Below are 21335 nucleotides of genomic sequence, written 5' to 3'. Positions count from 1 at the left end.
ACCATTTAGCCACTCCATGCCAGAGGTACCAGGCAAGTAAAACCCAAATTACCAGTGCCTTTGCTCCATCCTGGAAATGACAAAGGACAAAGTCAAGGAACCCAGGAAAGTGCAACGGGATTTGGTTTTACGCAGCAGGGAATCTTCTAAGAAAGCCAGGACCGGTTCACCTACGCATTATCAGCGCAGGCAGTTCAGAGGTCCTTCCCCGGGAAAAGTTAGGGTACCGCGAGAGAGGGGCTTAGCTTCCTTCTTTCCTTCCTTCCTTCCCTCCCTCCCTTCCTTCCTTCCTTCCTTCCAGGACTTAGGTTCCTTCCTTCCTTCCTTTCCTTCCTGCCTTCCTTCCTCCCTCCCTCCCTTGGGTTCCTTCCTGCCTGCCTGCCTGCCTTCCTCTCTCCTTCCCTCCCTCCCTCCTTCCCTTCTTCTCCTTTCTTTCTTTTTTCTTTTTTTTTTTTTTAGACAGAGTCTTGTTCTGTCACCCAGGCTGGACTGCAATGGCGCCATCTCGGCTTACTGCAACCTCCGCCTCCCGGTTTGCTCCTGCTTCAGTCTCCCTAGTAGCCGGCATAACAGGCGCCCACCACCACCCCCGGCTAATTTTTATACTTTTAGTAGAGACAGGCGTTCACCATGTTGGCCAGGCTGGTCTCGAACTCCTAACCTCAAGTGATCCGTCCGCCTCGGCCTCCCAAAGTAGGTGCTGGGATCACAGGCGTGAACCACCGCACTCGGCCAGAGCTTAGGTTTCTATTCGTGACAACTTTCTGTATTGGTTGGCAGGTTCTCCTAGCACCACCGTGATCTCAGGACTAACCGCTGCACACCCGTGATGGGATTCCAAACCTTCGCTGCAAGAGGACAAGGTGACGAGCTGCTGACAGTGAAGGCTGAACTAACACGGACAGTGAAGTGCTAAATGAGTCGGATTCCGACTCCAGGTGAAGCTGCCAGCAGAGGTCAGAGTGAGGCAGCTCACGTTCCGGGTAAGAAGCAGGTCGATTTCAGGGCCGACTCATCCCGATTACTCAATCTTCATTTCAGGCAATTGTATGACGGCTAAATACAGCTGCTTGGGGCATCTGGGGTTGGGAACTCATTTCTGCCAGGTCTTTGACCCCTGAAAGCGTCGTTGCGTCTGGCCCCGTGGGTAGGGTAGGGCGGGATTTCTAGGAGGACCACAGAGGGGCGCATGGGTGCGTGGTGCTGGGCCAGGGCGACGCGGCGCCGGTGTAGGAGCGCGCATGGCCAGAGCTCCTTCCATCTCAGCGGCGTCTCAGTGCTGCGGCGGGAATGGCTGTTGCTTCCCTGAGGAGCTTCTAGAGAGCTACGGTGGCCCCCGTGTGGGAGGTGGGGCGGGGGGCGTGGCGGCGTGGGCGTCTCTGTCCCCTCCTCGGTAGCTCTCCTCCCTCCCCTTTCTGCTGCTATGGGGAGCGCGGTGGCCACGGAACGCTGCCCCGAGCCGCGCGAGGGAGGACCCGACGCGCGGCGTTTACCCGGCGCAGCTTTCCACAGCCCGGGTCTGGCTGGGTGAGGCGGGCGGGGCCGGGGTCGAGAGTGCAGCGGCGTGGCACGGAGAGGGTGGTTGGGGAAAGGGAAGGGAGGGCAGCGGGAGAGCTGGGATGGTGCAAGGGGCGCCAGAGAGGTTTGTGCCCAGCAGAGACACCCAGGTATCTTAGTGTCGGGGACCCCTTGGAGACCGTGGGAAGGGGCTCCTCGCGGGGTGGCGGATTTCAATCCCGTTGACTTTGTAGAGTGAGGTTGAGCCTGTGTTCGGCTTGGGCCGGGAAGGGCGCAGAAGCGGGACCTCAGGGCACTTTTACGCAGGGCGATTCTCGGTGACTACAAAGCCCGCGCGCTGCGTCCTCCCAGGCACAGTGTTCTGGGATGTGTCTTTTCTCTGTTCTTGTCCTCAACACAGCCAAAGTCGTGGCTATTTGGTGACAGAAAAACATTTTGCTACATAACTGAGCTAGGCTGGAGTGTGAAATCGCGGCGGGTTATTTGGTCCGAGCGCCCTACGTAGCAACTCCCCGCCTCTCGCCCCCCCTCCCCCCGCCACGCAGGACGCTGTCAGGCGGGCGTTCCCCCAACCCGCCCCTTGTGAAGTCCACCTGCTGAGACTGATATGGATCCCCTGCGAACTAGATGCTGTCGGCTTGGAAAACGTGGAGAACTTTCAGAGGAGGGGTTACTTCGCCTTGAGTGAAAATTAAGACTCAAAGGAAAAGGTATACTCAAGAGCTGCCCTTACTAGGTTATTTCTATGAAATTTGGAAGGATCTTTGAATTGAAGATGCGGTGGGAGCGTGCAGAGGACAGAGAATCCGTAAGCTTGAGTTTCTTAGACCCAGTTTCTTAAAGCCAAAGTAGTGGGGAGATCTTGGCAAGTCAAGAAACCTCCTTGAACTTCAGTTCCCTTGCCTCGGGGGTGGGGGGGAGAATACTCCAGCCGTACCCCACTGTGTGGTTTCGAAGGTTAATGGCCTGAAGGGAGGGAGGTGTTTTGAAGCCTATAAAGGTATCCTATGAAGGTATCCCCACATTTGCTGCCAGCTCAAACGCTGCCGGCCGCCGACAGAACCTTGTTTGGAGCCGAGTTAAGACAGCATGTTTATGGCAGTACTGAGGTTTCCATGATCACCGGTCCAGAGTGTCAGGACACATCTGTTTCTCAAACCCCAGTTTCTGCACTGCCACATGAAACTGCTCATTACTGAGTGACAGCACGGGAAGAACTTTGCCTTTTTCATTAACTTCTTTAGGGCCTGTACAAAATGGGAGATGGTAGGAGCTTTGATGAAAATTGAGGGTCATAGCCTCGGAGAGGGGTGGGTGGTTAGATTTGACTGGACATAGTCTTCATGCAACCGTGTAACTCCTAAAACATTGTTGGCTGAGTTCTTGTTTTTTGATACAGGGAACATTCTGTCAGAGCCAAGGTTAAACATCCAAGAGTAAACGTTTGTTGGTTTTTTTTTTTTTTTTTTTTTTTTTTTTGCATGATTTTAGAGGATTATAAGTGAAAAACTAAAGAAAGGATACATTGCTTGCTGACATATTTTCCCCCCACCCATCTGAAGGCACACATAATAGCACTGGAAAATTTGAATAGTTTCCCTTGTTACCAAATCTACATTCATATTTCTAATATGAAACGATTATTTCTAGTATGGAGAGAAATACGGAATTTCTAACATGGAAGATTTAGCATGGTGTGTTATTGTAACAATTTAGGCAGTTCTTGGATAAGTATGTCCAGCCTTCCAGAGACTATAGGTGTAGTAATATTAGTGCCTGTTAGACATATTGTGTGTCTTCCTGATACCCAATTAGATCTCTGATTGTTTTTTCTTTTTAATTAAAAGGAGCTGAAAGATGACACAGTTAAGAAGCTGGAAAATAAAACTAGGTCTCTTTAACTGTGCTGTCTTATTCTGAACTGAAAGTCTTTCTGCAATAATAATGATGGTGATAATAAAGCTAACCTTCATAGGACATTGTGTACCAGACTGATACACGTGCTACAATTCTGTTCATTGTCACACTATCCTTCATGGGGAGGTTAAGAGCATTGCTCAAAATCACACAGCTAATAGGTCATTTTTCTCAGATTGGCATAAAAATTATATTGAATTGGGTCCTGTGTGTGCGAGTATTTTAACTTTTGCATTGTGTTTTATCCCACACACGGAGGTGACATGGATGGTGAAACTAGGGGCTCTGGACAAGGTTCCAGAGTTTGGACTGAGCATGCTGCTGAGTGGCTATGTGGTCATCACTTTACTTCCTTTTCTGACGCATAACATGGTGATAATAATTCTACATTGAATGAATCCTTTGTTTCTAGTGAGCATAAAATATGCTCTGTGAAAGTAAAATACTCAGTGTAAAAAGAAGAGTTCCAGATTCAAGCCTTTTTGTCATCAGTAGGCTGGAAAATGAATAGAAGTTAAAATAAACTATACACTTAATGTGATTTTTCCAACAATTATGTTGAAAAATTATTGTTTAAAAATGCATTCATTCCAATGATCCTTAGCTTTATATTTATTAAAAGAAGTAAATGTAAATTAGACCTCAAAGTTTTTTTTAACAGGTAACGTTGAAAAGCACCCACAGTCAACAGGTGCTGTTCACTGGTTGATTTTAGATGATGAAAATTGTAGGCCAGGTGTGGTGGCTCACGCCTGTAATCCCAGCACTTTGGGAGGCCGAGACAGGTGGATCACGAGGGCAGGAGATTGAGACCATCCTGGCTAACACGGTGAAGCCCCGTCTCTACTAAAAATACAAAAATTAGCCGGGCATGGTGGCGGGCGCCTGTAGTCCCAGCTACTCGGAAGGCTGAGGTAGGAGAATGGTGTGAACCCGGGAGGCGGAGCTTGCAGTGAGTGGAGATCGCGCCACTGCACTCCAGCCTGGGCAACAGAGCAAGACTCTGTCTCAAAAAAAAAAAAGAAAAAAATTGTAGAGTAAGTACAATCATAGAGTAAGTATAAGAAGAATTGTATTCAAAGATATTGTATTATTCTTATAAAGAATTGTATTCTTCTTATACTCTTTTACATTCTTTTATTCCAACAAGCTACTGTTGATCAGAAAAGAACTGAATTCCAAAAATATACGTAGGGCACTTCCCTATTCTCTCTGTATTTACTTGGAAATGATTCTTAGTTTTTGGCATGGCCACTTTGTTAAGTGAAGAGACTTCCACTTAACTATATGCATATTTTGCAGGTATTTTTAAAAATATGGCTCAATTGTTAAATCATTTTGTTAGTCCTATGACTTATATAAAAATCTGGGGGTTTTTTGCTTGCTCACTCTTAGTTTAGACTTGGTTTTATGGTGATCTGGGCTCAGGAAGGTAGACATATCAATGTCAGTAGCATTGCCAAGGTATAGGCAGTCTGCCGCATGCTGGGTGAATATTAATATTTGGAAGAGATATTTGAGTCCACAAGATTTAAAGATCTTCTCTTCACCCTTGTGCTTGTAGAATTAGGGCTAGATTAGTTTAGCCTGGGCCTCCTGGGTCTTGGTCATTTGAAAATAGCTCCTCAAGTAGGTTGGCTGTGTGTCTTCGTATGGCAGAAACAATTCATTATTCACTCCATGTATCTTCTATTGTGAAATTACAGATGACAGTTTTCTTGCTTTCTGTTTTTCCAAACAATGCCACCTGGACTTGTGCGTTTTGCTCATATGTTGACTGTTTCTTAATCAAGATAGCTTTAATAGTCTTCACCCCATCCCCATCCTCCAGCTGCCCTTTGGATGTTGCTGTGTAGAAGCCAAGAGAGTTCATTTTTGTTGGGGCCTGGGCTAGGTTGGTAATAATCTGAAACACCTTGAAAGATTCTGACCTAATCGAGGCATAGGGAAATGATGTGTGTGTAGAAAATTTGGAACTGTGCCAGGCACAAAGTAAATGTCATGTAAACATTAGTTATGAATTGATGAGGAGGAAGGGATCAGAAAATGAATGCTGTAGAGAAGGCTATAGGGCAGTACATGGGGAGAGCAGTTACCTGTAGAGATGTGGTTTTGTCAAAGGTGATGGGAAAGGTCTCAGTTTTGAAGGTGATGGGTAAGGTCTTCATTTGAATAAAGATCCACAAGAGGGTATGGGTAGAGGGATGTAGAGGTGTCCAGGTAGCAGAGAAGGAGGTCAGATAGGCAACCTAGGGACTCATGGATAGATGTAGCAAATTGAAGGTTTTTAGAAAACTTACAGGAATTGTTTAATAGAAAATTTCAAACTTAAACATAGAATAGTACAATGAACAGCCTTCTCCCTTCCTCCAGCTTTGGCAGTTATCAACATGGCCAGTTGTGCTTCATCCATGTTGCCCACTGGCATTATTTTAAAGCAAATTCAGGAAATTCTACCAGTTATTTCTATTTATCATCCCCACTGACATTCTGTCAGTTATTTCTAAATACTTCTGTATATATTTCTTAAACATAGGCACTTAAAACATAACCACAATACTTATCTTTTTTGACGTTGTTTATCATCTGTAAATCTTGGCCTGAGAGCCTTCTTGCAGCACTGGTTTAAAGATAAGCATGGATAGGCCGGGTGCCGTGGCTCACCTGTAATCCCAGCACTTTGGGAGGCCAAGGCGGGTGGATCACTAGGTCAGGAGTTCGAGACTAGCCTGGCCAACATAGTGAAACCCCGTTTCTACTAAAAATACAAAAAAAAAATTAGACGGTCATGGTGGCAGGCGCCTGTAATCCCAGCTACTTGGTAGGCTGAGGCAAGGAGAATTGCTTGAACCTGGGAGGCAGAGGTGGCAGTGAGCCGAGATTGTGTCACTGCACCCCAGCCTGAGTGAAAAGAGCGAAACTCCGTCTCAAAAAAAAAAAAAAACTCTGTCTTTACCAGGTCTTGATGTTTTTTGTTTTTTCCTTTTCTAGATAGTTCTATCATGACAATTTCACTTTTACTTCCTCTTTCTTCTCCTTACCTATTTTTGACACATTTATTCAGTATTTCCCTTGTCTACTCTCTACTTCTCCTTTTAACTTTCTCCTATCCTTTCAGTATTTTTGTTCACAGCCAGATGTGTAGCTTATGCTCCTTGGATCCCTGTAGCCCATGAAATACAGCTCCCTTTAGTTCTACATCTTTTTGAAGGGAGATGAGCATTTCCTACTCATATTTTTTTAAAAATACTGTTATTGAGATTGAGATAGAATTTACATGCCAAACGCCTCACTGATTTAAAGTGTACAAGTCTAGCCCGGCATGGTGGCTCTTGCCTATAATCCCAGCACTTTGGGAGGCTGAACTAGGAGGATTGCTTGAGGCCAGGAGTTTGAGACCAACCTGAGCAACATAGTGAGACCTTTCCTCTACAAAAATAAAAAAATTGGCCAGATGTGGTGGCACACCTGTGGTCCTAGCTGCTCTGAAGGCTGAGACAGTAGGATCTCTTGAGCCAAGGAGGTCTAGGCTGCAGTGAGCCTTTGAGTAAGTCGCCTAATGGTCTCCATTTCAGTTCTCAGATTGGCATAATAACACCTGAAAATTTGCAAATTATTATTTTGCAGAATGAGACTGGGAAGGGTGTCATATGCAGTGACCACAGGGAGTTAGTCATTTGGGTGTTTGGGGCAACCCAGCAGTTCTTTTAGGTGAAATATTCAATTTTCCGTGAACTTTGCCTTTCCCTTCTTACTTACCCATTTCTCTTGATTGCTTTCTGCCCTCCTTTTGTGTTCTTCTGACAGCAAACCTTCAAAATTAATGGTCATTGCCAAAGGCTAAATCAGAGTGGAGTCTTTTGTGACACCACCCAGCCACATCGCAGTATAGCACTGTTTCCTTTCTGTGGCTTTTATTACTACATAGTATATAGTATATAGATGAAATAGGAAAATTGCAGTTTGCCACAATTCCTGGACACTGTTTTGGAAGCTGTCGAGTTAAACTATCGGGCGTCTTGATGGTTCGTATTTGATATGTGATAGTTTTAGACTCTGTTATTCTCTTGGGGATATGAATCTTTGCCTAACGTCAAAGCATGAAGAGAAGTAGATCCCGAGAAAGAAGGGAAGAAGTTCTGGGGAACCGTGGTAACCAAGCAGCTCACATGCTACAGTTTAAGATTTATTCGTGCTCCACTCAGCATTTGTTTATTACTAGCCAGGGAGATTGTGAATAGACATACATTTTTACATTCAGACATACATACATTTCAAGGATTGATAAGCAGAGGTAATACAGGTCTAAGCAATACTTAGCATCTTCTCAACATACTTCCTCCCACTGTCACAAAGGGGGTCACTCTCTCCCTTCCACCAGAACATAAGCTGAGGAAGGGCAGGAAGCTCATTTTAGTCCCCTCTGTTACCCCAGTACTACCAAAACACAAACAATGCCAGACCTGTAGTAGATGTTCAGTAAATATTTCTTAACTGAGTAACTAATACACTACAAACAATATGGCAGCAAGGAGCATAGCTGGCAATGGTATCATAGCACCTGTGCTTAGTGACGTAGCATAAAATTGATAAAAATGAATTGAACTTTCACTCTAGACTCTTATTTGTGATTTCTATTCTCTCATATCCTTTATTCTAAGGAAATTGTTGATGAACATTTAGGTCATGATTTCTAATTTCTTCTAAAGGGTGACATCCATTCTTGACTTCCTTTCTTGAGTGACAAAGAAATAACCAACATAACCATACCTAGGTATTGTTTGATAATTTGTTCATGATTTCATTCATAAGTGCAAAGAATATATTTATTGAACACCTATTATTGCCACTGTTCTGGGTTCTGGGGACAAAGCAGTGTCCAAAATCCCTTATTTTAAAAAGTACCCTCGGCCGCATGCAGTGGCTCATACCTGTAATCCTAGCACTTTGGAAGGCCGAGGTGGGTGGATCACCAGAGGTCAGGAGTTCAAGACCAGCCTGGCCAACATGGCGAAACCCCGTCTCTACTAAAAATACAAAAAATTAGCCAAGCATGGTGGCGGGCACCTGTAATCCCAGCTACTTGGGAGGCTGAGGCAGGAGAATTGCTTGAACTTGGGAGGCAGAGGTCGCAGTGAGCCGAGATTGTGCCATTGCACTCCAGCCTGGGCAACAAGATGAAAACTCTGTCTCAAAAAAAAAAAAAAAAAAAAAGTGCCCTCATAGGTTTAACATTCTGGTGGGTGCTAGTCATTGAAGTTAAATATAATGAGATTTGTGCTAAAGAGAGAAACAGAGCTAAAAAGAGAGATAGGAACTGTTCGGGAGGGGCAATTGCTAGTTTTTATAGGCAGACCAGGGAGACCTCACTGACAAGGTAAGATTTAAGATGTGTCTTTTGGCCAGGTGCAGTGGCTCACGCCTGTAATCCCAGCACTTTGGGAGGCCGAGGCGGGCGGATCACGAGGTCAGGAGATCGAGACCATCCTGGCTAACACGGTGAAACCCCGTCTCTACTAAAAATACAAAAAATTAGCCGGGGGTGGTGGCGGGCGCCTGTAGTCCCAGCTACATGGGAAGTTGAGGCAGGAGAATGGCGTGAACCCGGGAGGCAGAGCTTGCAGTGAGCCGAGATTGCGCCACAGCACTCCAGCCTGGGCGACAGAGCGAGACTCCGTCTCGGGGAAAAAAAAAAAAAAAGATGTGTCTTTACTCTGATGTCCCCAGTTGTGTATTCAATAAGCAGTTAGGGTTGGGGCATAGAAAATCCTAAATCCTAAATCTGATGTACTTTTGCCTGTTCATGAAATAACTTTAAGAGTGTTATACGTCGTGGGAGCTAAAGCTGCTCTGCTCTCAAAGTGCTAACTGCTTATGATCTGAAAGACTTTTGTGAGGTCACTGTAGGTGTCATGGTGGCACTGAGGCATCTGTCCCTACTGCAGAAGTTGCATCTTTGCTGTTAATACTGTGTCTGTGTGGTGGCTCTAGTGATGCAATCATTCTCGATGGGGCCACTGACTCTGATGTCACAATGACTTAGCTGGAGGAATCCTGAAGTCTCTTGTTTAGGGCCTTTGCTGCAGCTTATATGTTCACTAGTAATCTGGCCTGTGCTTACCTTTTAATCCCAGCTGGAAAATCTCAGTAGGAATGATGGTAAGCTTTGAGATTGATATCTCTTCCTTTAAATGTTTTTGGAAATTGATTTTATTTTTTGTACCTAAGTAGCTCTGATTCAAAGGACCCACTTTGTGACAGTGGGAGGAAGTATGTTGAGAAGATGCTAAGTGTTGCTTAGACCTGTATTACCTCTGCTTATCAATCCTTGAAATGTATGTATATCTGAATGTATAAATGTGTGTCTATTCACTATCTCCCTTCCACCAGCACATAAGCTGAGGAAGGGCAGGAAGCTTATTTTAGTCCCCTCTGTTACCCCAGTGCTACCAAAACACAAACAATGCCAGACCTGTAGTAGATGCTCAGTAAATATTTCTTAACTGAATAACACACTACAAACAATATGGAATCAAGTGACATACCTGGCAATGGTATCATAGCACCTGGCAAATTGTTTTTTGCCTTAAAGGTAAAATAAAAAATGGGGATATTGACCTCCTGTCATTACTGCATGGACTTTGATGGTTTCCAATCATTACTTTCTCCTCTGTGTCAATCTGCCTCTTCGAGAAGCTCATACTCCTGGTGAGTGTCCGACCTGGCCTTTTGTCCTCTCTCTGCCACTGTCCAGCTGTGACCTTAGACATGGTTGTGAATCTATTATGGGCCTATTCTAACTCTCAATGCTTTGGTATTGTAACCTTGCAAAGCAGCACCTGCTGGTTATTTTTGTGAAGCAACAACACTTTTCTAGAAGGAAGTGAAGCAAGCACCTGCTTCTGACAGTTGCTTTTTATGAGGAAGTTGATTTTTGCTCAATTCACTTAGGTCATTCCATGTATGGGAGGCTCCAAATAAGGTCATTCTCTTTGAACTATTGACTTTAACTTGTTTGTGAAAAATACACTGGGATCGGCCAGGCACAGTGGCCCACACCTGCAATCCAGCACTTTGGGAGGCCGAGTTGGGTGGATCACTTGATGTCAGGAGTTTGAGACCAGCCTGGCCGACATGGTGAAACCTTGTCTCTACTAAAAATACAAAAATTAGCTAGCGTGGTGCCCATCTGTAATCCCAGCTGCTAGGGAGGCTGAGGCATGAAAATTGCTTGAATCCGGGAGGTGGAGGTTGCAGTGAGCCGTGATCGCACTGCTGCACTCCAGCTTGGGCCACAGAGCGAGACTTGTCTCAAAAAAAAAAAAAAATTAAAAACCACCTGTAATCACTACTGCTTTACCATTTGAGACTGCATATTTTTCACGTGGTTTCACATCTATAATCATCTCCCCTCACCAAACACACAAAAGATATGTGTAGAAAATTGAGAATAAACCATAACTTATATAGTTTTATTCTCTTGGAAATATTGAGGCTGTCATGAACTATGGACTCAGACTAAGAGTGGAACTAGTAAGAGAAAGGAACTAAAGAAAGTCAACCAAAAAAGGACACAAATAAGGATGTTCATTGTTATATACTTTATAACTGCAAAAAATTATACATAAATTTCTATCAGTAGGGTCTGGCTAAGTAAAGTACGATGTATTTATACTATAGAAAGTGACAAGACAAGTTTAGGAGAATCAGATACACCCTGAAGACATACTGTTGAGTGAAAAAGAAGGTAAGTTGTAGAATAACTCCAGTATGATCCCATGGATGTGTATAAAAAGGAAAACATATCTTCTGGTCTGAAATATGTACGTTAATTCATAGATAAAGGTCTAGAAATCATAGAATGGTTAATAATGTTATTCCTGAGAATAAAGTAGGATTGTGGGGGCTCAGGGTGATGAGAGCTGTTCACTTTTTACTCTAGGCTTCTATGTTTGGGCATTTTATAAAAACGTCATGGTTTCCTTTTGTAATTATAAAATCCAGAATTATTGGAGAGGAAAAGATGTGCGACAAAGAGAAATTGGTGCACAAGGTGGGATTTGAGGTCAGGAGAAGGAAGATAGGCATTTTGGGCTGGTGAGTTCTGGCAGTTAACGCAACCAGATATACTCTGTTGATATTTTGTGAATGGTGATTTGGGGCTTTCGTAGTGTTTTCAAGACGCATGTATACATTTATATATGTGTACTACATACAAACGATGCATTTATGTATTAATATATGTTATATACAAAAGGTATATGTGTGTGTGTGTGTGTATATATATGCCTCCAAAAACAATATATGTCATTTGCAAAAGATAGATATATACACACCCCTACAGTTGACCCTTCAACAGTGCAGGGGTTAGGGACGCTAACACCCTGTGCAGCTGAAAATCTGCACACAACTTGTGACTCCCCCAAACTTAACACTACTTATAACCTACTGTTAACCGCAGCCTTACTGATAACATAAACAGTTGATTAACACATATGTTGTATGTTAGTGTATAATACTATATACTGCATTCTTACAATAAAGCAGAGAAAAGAAAATGTCATTAAGAAAACCATAAGGAAGAGAGAATATATTTACTGTTCATTAAGTGGAAATAGATCATCATAAAGGTCTTCATCCTCGTCCTCTCATGTTGAGTAGACTGAAGAGGAGGAGGAAAAAGAGGCGTTAGTCTTGCTGCCTCATGGTGACAAATATGGAAGAAAATCCACATGTTAGTGGATCCACAAAGTTCAAATCCATGTTGTTCAAGGGTCAATTGTGTGTGTGTGCGCGCGCGTGTATGTAAATTATACATATAATCTTTATTACTCGAAAAGGTATAAACTAGAATATAGGGCCCCCAAATAAAGAAGTCTCACACACTCTTGAGACGCAAAGTCTCAAAAACAGTTTTCATATGTACCTTATTTTGGTCTACTGAACTTTTATTATTGGGTGAGAACAATTTCATGTTTTAGGAAACATGGATTCACTTCTATTCCTATATGAGTAATTCTGCCCCATTAATAGAACAGTTATATCTGCCACAGAAGTCTTTTCTCTAACTCTTTTTTTTTTTTTTTTTTTTTTTTTTGAGATGGAGTCTCGCTATCTTCCAGGCTGGAGTGCAGTGGCACAATCTTGTCTCACTGCAACCTCCGCCTCCCAGGTTCAAGCGATTCTCCTGCCTCAACCTCCTGAGTAGCTGGGATTATAGGCGCCTGCCACCACGCTCAGCTAATTTTTGTATTTTTAGTAGAGATGGGGTTTCATCATGTTGGTCAGGCTGGTCTCGAACTCCTGACCTCAGGTTATCCACCCACCTCGGCCTCCCAAAGTGCTGGGATTACAGGCGTAAGCCACCACGCCTGGCCTTTTCTCTGGCTCTTAACTTTGTCTCCATTTTGTTGGATTTGTTCTTTCAATTCGTAAACATTTATTGAAACCTCGTATGCAGCTCTAGGTATGGGGCATGCTACCTGGCAGGGAACAGACGAGACCCCTCCTCTCATGAAGCTAATAGTTAGGTGGGAGTGGGGGGAGAATGGCGGTAATGAACTAAAAAATAGCAGGAAGTGAGCACCTCTGTGACGAAAACTCAATGTTTATGGCGATGTGAGAGGTAATGATGGGGGAAGTACCTGAAGAAGAAAGGTGGTTAGGAAAGATATCTTTGAGGAAGTAATTTATAAATAAGGACATTCACAACAGGAAAGAGCCAAATGTGTGATCATCTGGGGGAGGAGCATTTCAGAAAGAGGAAACATAAAACAGCATTCCTAGGGTTAGAAGGAGTCTATAGGGCTCAAGAGCTTGCAGTGTGGTTGGGGCTTTTGGAGGCTGGATGAAGATAAGTGAGAGAGGTTTACAGGGACAGCATCATGTCAGGCCTTGAGGGCAAGGTAAGGAGTCTGGATTTTATTCCAGATTTGATGAGAAGCCTTTGGGGGATTTCGATTAGGGCAATGACATGATCTGATTTAGGTTTATAAAAGATCTCTCCGAATACCTCTTGATTGTAAATGGGCAAGAGTAATTGCTTCTCGGCCTTTTGGCTAAGATCAAGTGTAGTATCTGTTCTTATCAGTTTAGTATCTGATATGTCCTCTATCCGAGGACAAAATATTAAATGGATTTTTGGAGCAGGAACATGGACTAGGAGCTTGCTCTGTCCACTCCATGCATCAATCTGGTACTGCCATACCTCTAGGAACAGTGCACCCCTCTGGGTGTTAAAACACGGTGTTACTGGCTGGGCACGTTGGGTCCCGCCTGTGATCCCAGCACTGGAAGGCTGAGGCAGGTGGATCACGAAGTCAGGAGTTCAAGACCAGCCTGGCCAACATGATGAAACCCCGTCTCTACTAAAAATACAAAAATTAGCTGGGTGTGGTGGCACACACCTGTAATCTCAGCTACTCGGGAGGCTGAGGCAGAGAATTGCTTGAACCTGGGAGGCAGAGGTTGGAGTGAGCCGAGATTGTGCCACTACACTCCAGCCTGGGCAAGAGTAACAGCAGGGAAACCTATCGGGAAGCTATGGCTGCATGTCCAGGTGTGAGAAGACGGTAACTCAGACTAAGACGGCAGCTATAGCTATAAACTTGCTGATGGAATGAAGTTGGAGAGCTAAGGAAAGAAAAAATCAGAAATGACTCCTAAGTTTCAGGCTTGGGCAATTGGGAGACGGGGGAAAAGCAGGGAAGGAGCAGGTTTCAGGAGAAATGAGTGACTGTTTTGGATGTATCAGGTTGCAATGCCTACTGGACAAATGTCAAATAGGCAGTAAGGTACGCTAGCCAGGAGCTCGGAAATAGAGAGATACATGTACGAGTTGCCTACATACACAGCGATGGTATTTACAGCCCTGTAGTTGACTCCAAAGTCTCACGTTCACCACTGTGCAGGGTGAATGTGGCATAGGCCACCCTTCTATCTCTAGGCCTTCCCCTGGCTCTTCTTACTTTTGCTATTGAAAGTTGCTTTTAGCTTCACAATGCAAAGGGCAGTGGGAGAACAGAAAAGCAAAACATTTTCCGAGCCTGTAATTACAGTGACAAAGAGTGCTTCTTGTTTGTGTAGCTCTCAACATTTTAATCATTACCTCCTCACTCAAGCTAAAATCTGAGCTTAGAAGTGAGTGGGTTTTAAAGATGGATTCTAGATTCATACTGTGTTCTTTAAATATTATGAACTGAGAATACATTGATATTGATATTATAAGTATGAAACGTAATATAAGTTACATGAAGCAAAACCTTTAGTGCTATAGATCATCCCTCTGTTTTATGTACCACTTTGCCTACTTCATTGAAATACAAGAACAAACTAAATGAAAATAAGAGCATATGGAAATGGCTGGGCGCAGTGGCTCATGCCTATAATCCTAGCACTTTGAGAGGGCAAGGCGGGTGGATCACCTGAGGTCAGGAGTTCGAAACCAGCCTGGCTAACATGGTGACACCCCCTCCCTACTAAAAATACAGAAATCAGTCAGGCATGATGGTGGGCACCTATAATCCCGGCTACTCGGGAGGCTGAGGCACGAGAACAGCTTAAACCTGGGGGGTGGAGGTTGCAGTGAGCCGAGATCGCCCCACTGCACTCCAGCCTGGGTGACAGAGTAAGACTCTGTCTCCAAAAAAAAAAAAAGAAAGTATGGAAATGTATCTTTACTTCCAGATAGTATTCCTATCTTGGATTTGACATTTAATTTTATTAAAATAATTTTGATGCATGAATGTTTTACATTTTTATGGGATTTATCAGTTGATCCTTTGTGATTTCTTAATTTTATGCTTTGAAAAATGTTTCCTATCCCAATGTCAAGCCTCTGTAGGTTTACTGCTAGTTTTATAGCTGATTTATTTATTTTTTGACTTATAAATCCAAGTGGACTTTACTGTGTTGGATAGAACCAAATACAGACTTCTAAATTTTTTGGGTTTTGCCATCTCAAAATAACTTGCAGCCAAAATACAATTGAATTCTTACTTACTTTGAATGATTCTTTGCTCATTGCAGAATAGCTCTCCAGACCCCCAGCTGGCCATGTGGTGAGTTCGGAGCCCAAATCAAGTAGTACCAGCAATCAGGGAACTCTCTCTATCTGTTTTGAATGGATTCACACCAGTCACAAGCCTGGAAAGATGGTGTCACAGTCTACAGTCAGGCAGGATTCTCCTGAGGACCCCTGGGAAGGGATCACCCATTACTCTGGCATTATTGATGGTTTGCCTGGACTCCTGAACACTGACCATCCTCCTTGCCAATTAGACATCAGGCTTATGAGGCACAAAGCTGCCTGGATCAACCCCCAGGATGTGCAGCAACAGCTGCAGGACTTGCAACCTCAGGTGCCAGCAGCCAGGAACAGTGGGACCCATTTTGTGACAGATGCTGCCTCGCCCTCAGGCCCTTCATCTTCGTGCGTCAGGGACTCCCTGGCAGAGACAGCATTGTCTGAGGCTACCACAGACTCCATTGGCAGCGCTTCTCCCCATGGCTCGAGGGAAAAGAGTAGCAGCTTCTCTCTGTCCTCAACAGAAGTACACATGGTCCACCCAGGATACTCTCATCGAGTGTCTCTGCCCACAAGCCCTAGGATTTTGGTCACCTCCCCATATCCTGAGACTGACAGTGCTTTTTTTGAGCCTTCCCACCTGACATCTGCTGCTGCTGAAGGTAATTTTAGTAGGTGACCTCCCTCATTCCTCTCTGTTCACACCCTTGCTTTACCTTGCTCTAAAGCCTGCCTTATTGTCTTCCCCATGGGAGAAAAGTTCGTGGGTTTCCACTTTGACCACATGCCAGTGCATTGCCTCATTTAATATTAGTCAGCAGCCCGGCCAGCTGGGTGGTCACAACAGGTGAAATCTAGTATTGGCTTTCTCCTTAGACTGCAGAGAATTGTTACCTTTTTAGCTTAACGTAGTTGATAATCAATGCCATGTGCCATCTTTAAGCTGGTGTCTGCCTTCAGGAACTTAGAGTTCATTAAATGGTCTGCAAGGGAGAGCATCAGAAGCACTCTCAAGTCAGTGTGGGGGTTGGAGGTGTTTTCAGACAGTCACAGAGGGCTCCATTTCACACCAGTACCTAGCAGGTGGTGAACTCACTTCACTTGTTACATTTATCTGTATAGAGTCTGACGGGAAAATAGGAAGATTTTAAAACAATAACTACAGTACCCCCCGACGACTATACCAAACCCCTTTTTATTAAAACAAGGGCTCTCACTGCTATGAAGTAATGTACATATCCCTAAGACCCTAAAATTCCTAAAACTTGGATAATCCATACAAAGTGCTACTCAAGAGTCAATAAATTAGCTATCACTGTTATCTGTGACATGTTTATTTCATTTTTAAATATTTATGGTATAGTCACACTTGTCATTATTAATTTACATTTCTATTAGAACCCTAGTACAAATAATTAATGAAGCTCTTTCTTTCCAAGCAATTTAAAAAGTCATCAGTCTGCCTGCTGCCTGCCTATTTCTCTATATGTTTATTTCTCACTAGCAGGAGCTCAACTTTGTTATTCGTTCTTTTGGAATGTTCTTTGGAAATGTTTGAGCAATCAAAGATGATGACAGTCTTTAACACATGTATTCATTGCTTAAGAAGAACACATTTTGGATAATCTTTCAATGGTTAATTTTGAGATAAGGACCAAGTGTAAGCGAAATGACAGACTGATGACAGGCCTTTTTTTTTTTTTTCTATTTTTTTGCTCACTTGCTTGGATAGTTCTAAGATGTAAGAGTGACTTGCAAATTTAGTAATGGCTAAGTGAGAGATTAATCTTAATAGACTGTCTCACAGAGGAAAGGCCTCTCCCCAACAGAGCACCACCATAATGACAAGTTATAATAACCTGAAGGTGATCTTTGGGGCCTAGCATGCCCTTGCCTGAAACCTTTTGTTCTATCACGGTACAGGAAGTCGTTCTACAATTTACAATTATCCTTCAGCTTTGTCTTTTTCTCAGAAAGAAAACAGGTACTCCAGCCCCTGTTGCCCAAAGACAAGGACTCCCAGCAGCTCCTGCCAGTGCCTTTAGAAACAACTCACAGAGCTGGGCGCGGTGGCTCACGCCTGTAATCCCAGCACTTTGGGAGACCGAGGTGGGTGCATCACGAGGTCAGGAGATCGAGACCATCCTGGCTAACACGGTGAAGCCCCGTCTCTACTAAAAATACAAAAAACTAGCTGGGCGTGGTGGTGGATGCCTGTAGTCCCAGCTACTCAGAGGCTGAGGCAGGAGAATGGTGTGAACCCGGGAGGCGGAGTTTGCAGTGAGGCGAGACGCCCCTGCACTCCAGCCTCCAGCCTGGGCGACAGAGCGAGACTCCTTCTCAAAAAAAAAAAAAAAAAAAAAGAAACAACTCACAGAATGTTTTGAGAATATCTCTTAGACTCAGAGAGGGGATTCATTCTATAAGACTAAGAAAGAGAAGCCCTGAGTGATCGGGTTTTTTTCTTTCTGTGGTGTTGAGGCAGCAATAGGGAAAACAGCCATTGGCCACTAAGACGTGGATATTCCTATGACCGCTGCATCTCAGATGGCAGCAAAAGGATTTTTTTTTTTTTGGAAAATACTTTAGGGAAAGACTGTCTGCATCTGTAAGCATTTCTTGAGACTGTAGGAAGGGATTCCACAGTTTCTTTGGTTTGCATAGGAACTACACGTTCACAAGCACTTTCACCTGCCTTTATCTCCTTAATTTCCTGATAAATATCCCAATTTCAGGGCTGAGAGCATTTTGATGCAGAGGCATAGCCGGTGAATGGACAGCTGGAATTGGAATCTACTCTGTTTCAATTCTTCTCTGTGTTCTTTCCTCTATACTCAGAGTCTGCAAACTATGACCTGTGGACCAAATCCTGCCAGCTTCCTGTTTTTATAAATGAATTTCTCTTTTGTCTATAGCTGCTTTCTCATTACAGTGGCAGAATAGAGTAGTTGAAACAGGTACTGTATGGCCCTCAGATCCTCCAAGATATACCACCTAGCCCTTTATAGAAAAAGTTTGCCAACCCATAGCTTCTGAAGCTAAGAAGTCCAAGTTTTTCCATGCAACAACTACTTTCCTGAACATGAAGCAAGGGATTTGAATGATCCTGCTTGCAACTCCATCACGCTGAGAGCTGTGTCACCACCATGTGCAGCATTCTGTTCTAATTTAGCAGGTTGGGACATCTCAGCTCTTGACACAGAAATTTTTGCTTTAAATGCTGCAGTAAGAAATCACATGACAGAAAAAAATGTTTGTTTTGATGGTGGTCATTGCCAGTAATGGAGTGGCTAAGGGTGCAGGAATGGATGTGTCAGCAGAATGTACCTTCTGCAGTTTGTTGGTTTTGACTGGAAGAAGACTATCTTAGAGAAGCAATGCTGACCTTTTTTTGGATGGATTTTATTTCTCTAGACAGGAGGTTTAGGGCTGGGTGCAGTGGCTCATGCCTGTAATTTCAGCACTTTGGGAGGCTGAGGTGGAAGGATAACTTGAGCTCAGTAATTTGAGACCAGCCTGGGCAGCCTAATGAGACCCCCATCTCTGCAAACAAAATTTAGAAAATTAGCTGGGCATGGTGGCACCTGTAGTCTCAGCTGCTAGGGAGACTGAGGTGGAAGAATCATTTGAGCCCAGGAGGTTGAAGCCGCACTAAACTGTGATCACGCCACTGCACTCTAGCTTGGGTGACAGAGCGAGATACTGTCTCAAAAGAAGAAGAAAAAAAGGAAGTTTAAGGTCAATCACGATGAGTTAGAGAAGCAATCTCATAATCCTTAGGACCCTGCTCTGGACTGTGGCTTCTCACCCTACCCCAGCCCCTGTTGGGATTTTCCAGGACTATATTTTCTTTCTACCCTTTTCCTCATTGGTCTCCTCCACTCCGGTGGCTGAAGATACCTCCCAGTTGCTCCAACAGCCTCTCCTAGAAATGACCATCATTAAAGCAATATCTGCAAGACCTGCCATGAGAAAGATCTTTCTTTTTCTGTCATCTTAATTTATTCTAGAATTGTGCTTACTGTTTTTTTACATTATTTAAAAGCCACTTCCTAGAATTGTTTTATTTTATTAGGTAATCTTTAAACTTCCTTTTCTCCATTTTTTAATAATTTGCTATATTGGCAGATGCTGTTCAAGTCAGTAGAAGAACCATTTCTTTGAATTCCTTCTCACCAGAAGTATTTGTGCTGCCTGTTGATGTAGAAAAGGTGAGTGCTATCTTCTTTCTTTTTAACCATAGAGTCTTAATCCTTTAGATAATGTTGTTCTGATTTAATCTGGAAACTTCAATTTGATGAAGCATTACAAATAGGTTTCCTTTCGCATTTCATTGATAGAGACTGCCACAAACACTAAGCTAAGAAGGGTTCCAAGGCAGTGCCTGTGCTCAGCTGGAAAGTTTTCTGTGATTGATGAATGATGTCTGGCTTAGGCTTCCCCCAACCTAAGGTTTTGTATAACAAGAAATCCAACTTGAGTTGTCCATTGATTACAGTAAGCCAAATGTACGGCTCTGGACAATGTGTGCTATAAGTCATAGAGTGACCTATGACAACTCAGTTAAATAAATATTTATATTGATATGCATTAATTCCACTTAAATAGAGCGCCTTGATTTTTCAAATCTGATATACCCTCTATGAAAAAAAGATTATGCTTGTATTTTAATTGATTTCTTTTTCTGCAGGAAAATGCCCACTTTCATGTTGCAGATATGATTATATCAGCAATGGAGAAAATGAAGTGTAACATTCTGAGTCAACAGCAGACAGAGAACTGGAGTAAAGAAGAAGCCAGTGGGTTACTTGGCAGTGATCAGCCTGACTCTGACGTGACTTTTGATACCAACATAAAGCAAGAGTCTGGGTCTTCTACTTCTTCATACAGTGGCTATGAAGGCAAGTTGGGCAAGTATGGGAAAGCTGTATGTTATGTGTTTCACATATATCTCCTCTGTAATTCCCCTTTATCCACGGGGCATATATTCCAAGACCCCCAGTGGAAGCCTGAAACCTCAAATAGTACCAAACCCTACATACACTACTTTTTTTTTTGTTCTTGTAACCAAGAGGGTTACTAAGTGACTAGTGGGTGAGTAGTATATACAGTGTGGTATGCTGGACAAAGGATGATTCGTGTTCCAGAGGGGACATGGCAAGACAGTGTGGGACTTCATCATCCTACTCAGGGTGGTGCACAGTTTAAAACTTAAGAATTGTTAATTTCTGGAACTTTTCATTGAATATTTTTGGATCACTTGACTGCAGGTAACTAAAACCATGGGAAGCGAAACTGCAGATAAAGGAGGACACATGTATGTCTTTAAATCCTTTGTCTAAAAACGTCTTCAGTAACTCTGTAATCCTCACCATTTCTGCTGTCTTGGATCAGGATTGGTTATCATGCTCCATTCAGTTGTCAAATCCTATGGGGTTTTTTTTGGTTTTTTTGTTTTGTTTTGTTTTTTGTTTTAATCTTGGACTTCATCCTACTTTTCTTTTTCACTGGAAATAAAAGTGGCTGATGTCTCCTCTTCCTTTGTTTTCTGTCACATGGCATTCTCCTGGCTCTTCTTACACCATCTTTCCTTTTCCAACGAGTCTTCTTTTTTCCTTCATTAATGAGCCTGTGTCATGCTAGGTGCTGAGCATCAGCAGTACACAGGGCGTGCTCCTTCCCTCAAGGAGCCTGCATGCTGGAGCATGGGACCGGCAAGCCCTGTGGCGTAACTTGTAGAACAGAGGCGAGGACCCAGCACAGTGCATCACCATCACTGAGGAGGAGCGGCTCGGCTCACTCTAGGACCCAGGGGTTCTTCCCCGAGGGACGAGTGCCTAAGCTGTTAGCTCATGTTAGGGTTTGCTACTTTCTT

The 21335-nt window shown here is 43.5% G+C and overlaps 1 protein-coding gene and 1 non-coding gene across 7 annotated transcripts in view; both read left to right on the top strand.

The window, feature by feature from the left end:
• Positions 1-480: 480 nt before the first annotated feature.
• RUBCNL (rubicon like autophagy enhancer) overlaps positions 481-21335 on the top strand; it is a 64297-nt gene continuing 43442 nt past the window's right edge. The window contains exons 1-5 of one of the 6 annotated variants that reach the window (XM_073013990.1): positions 1033-1517; positions 2064-2228; positions 15463-16122; positions 19589-19671; positions 20151-20361. In XM_073013990.1, coding sequence (XP_072870091.1) covers positions 15588-16122; positions 19589-19671; positions 20151-20361 — 829 coding nt within the window. In that variant the 5' untranslated portion in view covers positions 1033-1517; positions 2064-2228; positions 15463-15587. Of the gene's footprint in view, positions 984-1032; positions 1528-2063; positions 2229-9072; positions 10144-12664; positions 13341-15462; positions 16123-19588; positions 19672-20150; positions 20362-21335 lie in introns of those variants that run through there. The other 5 variants (XM_037986706.2, XM_007960351.3, XM_037986707.2 and 2 more) reach the window with 5 other exon arrangements.
• LOC119620114 (U2 spliceosomal RNA) lies at positions 13474-13664 on the top strand. Its single transcript, XR_005236582.1, has one exon. It is a non-coding gene; the product is annotated as a U2 spliceosomal RNA (small nuclear RNA).

This window comes from Chlorocebus sabaeus, chromosome 3, assembly GCF_047675955.1.
Source record: "Chlorocebus sabaeus isolate Y175 chromosome 3, mChlSab1.0.hap1, whole genome shotgun sequence".
NCBI classification, from domain to species: domain Eukaryota; kingdom Metazoa; phylum Chordata; class Mammalia; order Primates; family Cercopithecidae; genus Chlorocebus; species Chlorocebus sabaeus.
This window is presented reverse-complemented; position numbering and strand designations above follow the sequence as displayed.